Source organism: Ostrea edulis, chromosome 2 (genome assembly GCF_947568905.1).
Source record: "Ostrea edulis chromosome 2, xbOstEdul1.1, whole genome shotgun sequence".
Lineage (NCBI taxonomy): Eukaryota > Metazoa > Mollusca > Bivalvia > Ostreida > Ostreidae > Ostrea > Ostrea edulis.
In genome coordinates, this window is record NC_079165.1 from 86,174,176 (window position 1) to 86,183,095 (window position 8,920).

At 35.0% G+C, this 8,920-nt stretch overlaps 1 protein-coding gene across 1 annotated transcript; it reads right to left on the minus strand.

Annotated features, from left to right (window-relative positions):
• Window positions 1-1,744: 1,744 nt before the first annotated feature.
• On the minus strand, window positions 1,745-3,352 carry LOC125681725 (acetylcholine receptor subunit alpha-like). Its single transcript, XM_048921929.2, has one exon. The coding sequence runs from the start codon at window positions 3,229-3,231 to the stop codon at window positions 2,002-2,004; it is 1,230 nt and encodes a 409-aa protein (XP_048777886.2). The 5' UTR covers window positions 3,232-3,352; the 3' UTR covers window positions 1,745-2,001.
• Window positions 3,353-8,920: the final 5,568 nt, after the last annotated feature.

Consider the following 8,920-nt stretch of genomic DNA (forward strand, 5'->3'; position numbering starts at 1 on the left):
GTAAACTAAATCTAATTTCACTCTACACTAAAGGCTATACACCGAAATTAAATTTCATTCTTGATTAAACCTCTTGGCTATTTTCGGTTAACCTTATTTGTAGAATGTATGTATTGCACGCGCCTACTCTCCACGAGGTCAGAACGAAAACAATGACGTCGGTAAGTTTTACAATGGAGTACATGAAAAGTAAACATAACGAACAGTGATCAATTTCACAAATCCTATAAAGAATACAAAATATTGAGAGTAGGACAGTCAAGAACCCCTGGACACATCAGAAGTAGGATCAAGTGCCCAGGAGGATTAAACATCCTCTGTTGACCAGTCACACCCGCCGTGATGCTCCTATCTTGTCAGATCAGGTAAACGGGGCAATATGTAGTCAAAAATCATTATGTAATGTTTGGCCCAATAATTGGTATGAAACACGTCAGAAAGCATTCAACCTAACGACAGTTTGTATTTGTATATCCACAAATTCTATATATTTCACATGTATAGGAACTAAATTCAAGTTTGGTAATGTACGAAACAATCAATATTATGCAAGAAGTTGTGGAAACATAGCAGACAGTATCCTAACGAGAAAGTCACGTGCTCATCTGTCAGCTCTTTCCGGAAAGAAAGGGTGTCAAAACACGCGTGGCATTTTCAGAATAGTTTCTTTGTATGCAAATTTAACTAAGGTTTACGTTTCATTTTATTTCATTAAATAACATACTGGTAGTAGTGATATATGTATAAAAATTTAACGCAAACAATTAAAAATGTATATATCTTTAATGTAAAAATTCGAACTTTAAAAATTCGAGAAAAAAGCTCGAAATTAAAGATACCACGGAGTCGTTCACTTCTGCTTCATACTTAGATATTTTATTGAAAATATATATTAACGGCAAACTAACAACTCAACTGTATGATAAACGGGATTTCAACTTCTCCATTGTCAACATCCGATATGTATTATGTAATATCCCATTATCACCTGCATATGGTGTTTATATGAGTACCTCTAAACTGATTCGATACGCAAGAGCTTGTTCTGCATATGATAAGTTTTTAAATCAAGGCATTAAGATATATCGACAACGTTTTATCTATTGATAATAATTTTCATTCATATGTCGATTCGATATATACATGTGAACTCGATATTAAAGAAACCAGAGTCGCCCACGGCAGTTTCATATTAAGGAATTTTATTGAAAATAGATATTAACGGCAAACTAGCAACTCGACTTTATGATAAAAGGTGGGATTTCAGCTTCTTCATCGTCAACTTCTCATATTTATGTAGCAATATTCCATTATCTCCTGCATATGGTATTCATATCTCTCAACTGATTCGATACGCAAAATCTTCTTCGGCTTATGATAAGTTTTTTTTAAATCGGGACAGGCTACCGACAAATAAGTTGATAATGCAGGGATTTCAACAGTCATTCAAAGTCAGGATTTCGTAAATTATATGGTCGTTATAAGAATCTAGATTGTCATACAACGTATCAATGGGTCAAATGCTGTCTGACGTGTTTCATACCGATTGTTTGGCCGTTCTTGGCACACTGATTTTGTCTAAGGATAACTCCGTTTACCTAATCAAGCTCACGACGGGTGTGACAGGGAACCATTACTTCTCTCAGACATATGATCCCACCTCTAGTATATCCAGGGATCCGTGTTTGCCCAACTCTCTATTTTGTATTGCTTATAAGAGTTATGAGATTGATCAATGTAAAAATGCAAGGAAGTAATTTTTATTCAAAATCGGAACTATTTACAATAAACAAATAACTTGAGCTAAAAAGCTCTTTAACCGATTATATACCATAAAACATATTACAAATTGTATATATACATGCACAGTCATAAAACTTTCAGGTGATAAGGATTCGATTCGATTCTGAAACTAACAAATAAGTACGCTGGACAGTTATTTGTGAGTGTGTTGGAGTATTGATGACATCGAACGATTTTAGATTATGGTTAGTCAAGTCGTCATGAACTCATTATTCCCATAGTTGCAAGGTATATAAAGTTACTAGAAATCAGTAAAACAAGGAAAAGTATTATACACAACTTGTCGAAAGCTAATCCGACATCGTTCCAAGTGACGTTACTTGTGACGTCACTGTTTGCATAATCGTTAACACATTCTACTGGAGTTTTCTCCGTATCTCCATACTTTTCTATTGACGCTGTAGATATTTTACGTTTACGACACATCATCACGCCGCGTGTAAAACTCTTCAGTCCGGCGGGAATTTCCTTGTCGTCTGTTTTATGGTAGAAATTCATCCCAAATACCACGGCTATCACCATAGCACAACCAAGCAACATGTCAACCAAAAGTTTGTAGGTTAAGCACGATACATTCGGTTCTGATGCCTCGGGTAGCTTGTCTTGTATTATTGTGAGGAAAACAGCGACAGCCAGTAAAACGGTGATAGAAAATCCCATCCTCTCTCCGGACTCCACAGGTAAGGCAAACACTAAAATCTGAAGAAAATTCATTAAAGCAATTGGTAAAAGTAATCCAGTGATGTAATATGCGGTCCTTCGCTTCATGTTGATTTCCAATCGAAGTTCCTCGAAATTGTACAGGTTAACATGGTAATATAGACGGGTGCTTTTGATAGACCACAATCCATTCTCCTCGTACAACAACGTGTCAAATGTAGAGGAATTTGGTCTCAGAATAATATCTGATGGGCTTAGAGCGGGAACGTAAAATTTTAATGTGCACGTCTGCGAATCAAACGGGTAATAAGTGACGTCAGCATCACAAGTGGCTTCATAAAGATCAGGTGGTAGGCAGTTGACTTTTCCGTAATCATATACTTTGCAAGACATTCCATTTAAAAGCACTTTGCGAACTTTATCGAATGGATTCATCAATACCAGAAAAGGTACCCAAATATCAGATATAAAGAGTGTTGTATCGTACAGGTCTCCACCATAGTTGGTAGGGTTCCATGCGAGTCGGGAATCTGTCCATTCAAGACTAAGTGATCCCACAATACCAATTTTACTTAGTCCTTCCGAGAATTCCTTCAAACTCGTCAGATAGAATTTGATATCGATTTGCAGGGGGGTCGTTCTGTCGATTCCTGGCCTTACCCTTCGGTCATACCCCGTGGTGAGGTTTGTGTGAAGCTGTGTCTGGTCTTGGATGGTATATCCGTCCACACACCAGAAAAAACATAAAACGACCAACAAGCCCCTCATTTTGAAGTCTGCACTATCTACCGATAGAGGTTTATAATTTTACTACAGGGTTTTAATCCACAATGGGGCAATTTGGTAAATTGAAACTCTCGATTAATGTCAGATGTTCGGTTCTTCTTGTCCATTTAAAGATTTCGACATATCAGTATTTAGTGTCCCTTGTTATGAGTGCATTCCTCGTCTTAATGTTGATACAAAAAGTTTTACAATTCAGTGAAGTAGGTGTTCATTTAAAGTACCTTTTTATGTACGTGCCTGCCGTGTAATAATAATTAGTTTGTTTCTTATTTGAAGTTGCAGAGAACAGAAACAGTTTTCGGTATAACAATTCAACCCTTTGTAATTACTAAAATTAAATGGTTGGGAGCAAACTACACATTTTCAAAAAATAACAAATAACGGGTTGTTTTTTCAAATAACACGGCCATTCGCCATATAATCAATTTCGTGGTTTTTAATTGCTAAAGCCAAGCTACCCCTGAAGATAAATAACAAATATGCTTATTTTCTTTGTATGGTGCTTGATTTTCTATATGATGCTTTTCCACTCATTGACGGATCTCACCAGTTAAAGTGCTGAAACTTTTTTTTTTTTTTTTTACTTATTCACGATTATCCTCACATATACACATTGTAGAAAACAATATTTAAAGAAATATTATTATAAACACCCCTCCACTTTCAAGCTTATCCAACTATTATCAACTTAAATATTACGGAATTATGTAAACTTGGTAAATACCTATATAAATGTTCATCTCTTAGATCTCAATTATTATAAGATTATACTCAGTACCTATCCTGTCCATCAGTATGATATATTATGTTTTGTTACTAATTCATTGTATAAGTTGTTGTATATACTTTATACCTATGAACGGTATGGTTCTTGGTCAATAAACAATACAATACGGAGCCCAATACAGGGAGAACACTTTCTTACTTTTGAGATTTCCTTGCTCATATCCCCTTTAACCTCCCTGTGTGGGGTGCTAATATTTCATAAGGATTGTTGATAGATATCGTAAATTTGTGTTGAACCAAATTTTCGAGTGAGCCAACCAAACACTAGAGAACAGTATCATGTTATGCGCAACTAGACCGCCAGTATCAAGATACAAGGACTGTTCGATATGTAATGTATATCTCAAAAGCATTCGACTCAAATACTGAAATGAATATTACATCCCTTCAAAGTATTCTCCACTGTCTGAAATACATAATTTCAATCTCTGAATCCATTTCTGAAATGCGTCACGGTATGCTGATTTAGGTAGACCTCTGAGGCACTGACTGATGGCTGAGCCAAAGGCTTGTCGGGATTTGTAACGACGACCAGATAAGAACATTTTAAGTTTTGGAAAAAGGAAAAAGTCGCATGGGGCAAGATCTGTAGAGTATGGTGGGCGTGGCAAGACGGTATAACCTTCCCCGACTTCAAAAATTGTTTCACAAGCTCAGATGTATGTGATGGAGCAATATCATAAAGTAGACGAACATGCCTAAATCCTGACACAGGGCGTCTTTTATGATAATATTTCTTGAGCTTTTTTAGTATAACATCTCGGTATTACCGACATGTAACACTTTTACCCTTCGGCACCGGAATTTGTACGGCTATACCATCACATGAGAAGAATATGCAATAAAGAACCTTCTTTGTGCTTATGGTTCTTTTGGTAACTACAGGTCTTCTAGCATGTTTAGTTAGCTATATTTTGTTTCCAATTGTTTTACTGGTTCAAAATAGTGAACCCATGTTTCATCACCAGTAACAATTTGGGAAACATTTTGAGCACTTGCTTAGCGGTTTGTACTCGTACCCGTTTTTTTGGTCATCTGTCAATATATGCGTTATCCATCTGGCAGAAATCTTTCGTACTTTCAAAATACGCTTAAAAATGAAACGTATCCGCGATAGCGATATGCCAACAGCTTTGGCAATGTCACGAATCGTGTATCTACCATCACTTTCAATTATTTCCCTGACTTTTGAGACATTTGCCTTGTATGTTACAGTCACAGGTCGGCCAGATTTTGCTGCATCTTTGACAGACTCTGTGCCAGTCGGAAATTTCTTTCTCCACCTACGAACTGTCTCATAAGATACATGTACATTATCAGACCCATAAACTTCCACCAATTCAGTAAAAATCTGCATTACCGAATGATTGAGTTTTGTGCGAACTTTTATATAAGCTCTAATTCCTTTAATATTTTCAACCCATTTCCCAACCATTTTACGACAGTGGTCAATGTCTGGCTCTATTGAAATGACTATAAGTTTAAACCTATGTGGAACTGAAGGCTCGTGTTAATACTGTCGGAAATGTATTGAATAGAGCTATTCAAGAATATCATCATCTACGAAATCATGCAAAGCGTTATCATGCTATGGTACAATACACATTACATATCGAACAGCCCTCGTATTTATGTTTCTTTAAGTGTTCCCTTATTCATAAGTTTACAGTTTCAAAGATCTACTCATGCAGGTCTATTACCTACCCATCCCATCCCCATCAATATGACTCCCCCCATATAAAAAGATTTGTCTGTCTCTATTAATTTCCTCTCTTAATCAAGTACTTTCGGAAGAATCTCTATCGCCAATGATTTGATTAAATTACGTGGGAACACAGCCGGGTTCCTTTAAAATCAAAGTTCAATCAGTGTGAATGTTTTCACGGCGGTCCCTGGGTAGGAAATCCACTGCTTATTTTCAATTTTGTATCCTTTGTATTCAGTGCATAAATAGAATTTACGTGACTCCCAAAAGAGATATGAGAGTTAAAGAACCCAATGTTGAAATTAAACAAGTTTTAAATAAAGCTGTCAATAGACATCCGAGTACACAACGTCTATGAGATTGACGCAGACCCCGTGATAATTCGGTATTGGCATTGAGGCGCTACCAATGGGATATAGTAACATACCCCCCTCTCTCTCTCTCTCTTTTCAACTACAACAATACCCGCGTCAGATTTAAAAGAGACATTAGCTGTGAAAATGATGACAACCATTTTTTCTTCAAAATACATCTATCTCAATGGCATAGAAATATATTTTAAAGACTAATAAAGACATTTATTTTGTACAAAATCAAGAGAAACCTAATAAAACTACGTTAGATAAGGGCTTTTAGTGTAAAGAAATATATAAGGAAGGATTATTGTCTCGCCAGACAATAATTATTTAATCACCAAAATTACACATTCATGCAAGGTGAAGATAACGAACAGTTCATGTGTCTGCTTTGAGGTTAAGAAGTGTTTGAAATCATTAAATACAGATGTTATTTTTGAAATATATAATATAGAGCAATTTTTTTTGCCAATATCACAAGAAATGCCCCTTTAAGTAGTCTGAATATATTCAATGTATGTATTGGGAATTTATACATGAAACGGAACTAAATGTTATTTGATGTTACACATAATAAAACGCCTCGTTTGACCATTATATTTGTGTATTTTTATTTGGACATTTAAATAAACCATTAAAAACCTCAATTTTGTTTTCGACAGTTTCAATCTTTTACCATGTATAAGTTGTATTACAGCTGTACAAGTTATTTCGAAATTCCTAAAACTTAAATTAATCAATACATGTGAATAAAGCTGATGTCTACAGATTTCAGCTTAATGGGTAGATTACTTATTTTAACCACCTCTGACCTGGAAAAAATACTCAAAGCATATTGGCGGAACTGTCATGGCTTTTTATTTGAAACAACATTCACCGTTAACATGCCACTCGCATGTTCATACTCTGTGCGCCGATCTTACCACCTGTAAGCTTTTGGCAGCATAGCATTCACAAATATTCAACAAACCATATCAGAGCTGGGGGACCTGGAGACAACAGTATCCCTCAGCAAATGGTTTTCTGTCAAAATTGCGTCAACACGTTAGAAACATTGACAAAGGCAAGTCTATAGATTTCTTCACCAGTCTCCAACTGTCACGACGATTTCTGAAATTGAAAGAAAACTCACAGCAGAAAACTGAGTTCATCAAATTAAACTATAGAATTGGACCTTCAAACCAACCATAATATTTAAGGGAGGGGTGGGAGAGGAATTCGTCTGCACTTGCCCGAGGATGAAAATGAAAAGGCCGAGAGCGTATGTTCGCGTTAGGACTATTTATGGACTAAGTCTGGTGTCAAGAAAGGACAGCAAAATTCCGGAAAAATTGAATTGCACTTCAGAATATTCAAGCATGTCAAATTCGTCATTCTCAATAATTGAATTTATCTTAAAGGGATAAATTTGATTATCGAAAATAATATTTGATACACGTATTGCAAGCTATTGAATATCATATGATACAAGAAATGCACCGGAGAGAAGCTTTCTTGACATTTTGAAACCAATTTATAAAAGGAAAACATTTTTACCTTGTATGACAAGTGATTGAATATCATAATTTGATAGAAATACTCTACCGGATAAATTCTTCATTGACATTTTGAAACCACTTCACAAAACTTAAGGCGATCCGACAGAGCCTGATGACGCGGAGTGTAGGTATTCCGCTGTGAAGGACAATTTGTTTGATACAAAGTAGTAAAGAGATGTATTTCTTTTGAGAGAAAGTGAACTTTACTCAGGTAATGAAGATACACTGCGCAGAATTATGTAGATGTCTGTACAGATGTCTCTTTTCTCATTATACAGAAAAAATTATCTAACCCCCAAACAATCTGATTAGATCCGCTACCCCAATATCATGTCGCTGCACAAATGTTGTGACATAATATTATTGGAGTGGATCAAAGATCTGACTTTGATCAGATTGACCATGTAAACATAATTATTTTGATATCTTCAACTTGTCCCATATTTGGAATAAACGCATTTTACAGCTCATCACTTTATCAATCAAAATTAGAAAGACGAATATTTCTTTTAAAATGACTTGAGTGATGCAGATTAATACATTTTGATATTTTCTCAAGATTTCTATCCCATTCTGAAACAAACTGTTTGATAGTTATTTCATTCACCTGTGAGTCGAAGCTTTCATAAGTGTGAACATCTCAGTTCGTCCATACTAACGGCAGTCCAGAAAAGTTAAAACATAATCTCATAATTTTAAACCGAAGATGTTCCAAAAATCTGTCATAAAATCAAATACAAATAACATGTACGTTTAAAAAATTCACAAGATCAAAAGAATAATTATTAACATTAGATATATATCAGGTTTTTAAAAAAAAATAAAATACATTTGCACATATTGGAATTTTGAGATTATACGAACTTTTTAAATATGTTTTCAACATCGAAAAACTTTTCATAACGGCATGCTTCACATACTGACAGCGATATTGGACTAATACAACAGTCAAACAAATCAGACTGACGATCTACGGATAAATATAAATATTCAAAATCTTCACTTGAAATTCATCCTGTATATGTTTAACTCTGTGTCATTAAAAACTGAATAATAAATTTCTGTGATATTCCCTATCACATATCATTTTTATTTTGACAAAACACATTTCCACAAAAATAAATAAAAAATGATTTCTAAAGTAGGAGTTATCGATCTTAACTCATGAATCTGGAAGAACCCTATCTTTACATAAAGACCTGTTAAAAACTGCATGATCAGTAAAATGTAATTTTCTCTCATGAAGTTGCACAAGATATTATCAACATATTTAGAAAATTTCTCAA

Bases quoted from the DNA above. Each gene is read 5' to 3' on its own strand.
- LOC125681725 (XM_048921929.2), bottom strand. From the start codon at position 3,231: ATGAGGGGCTTGTTGGTCGTTTTATGTTTTTTCTGGTGTGTGGACGGA.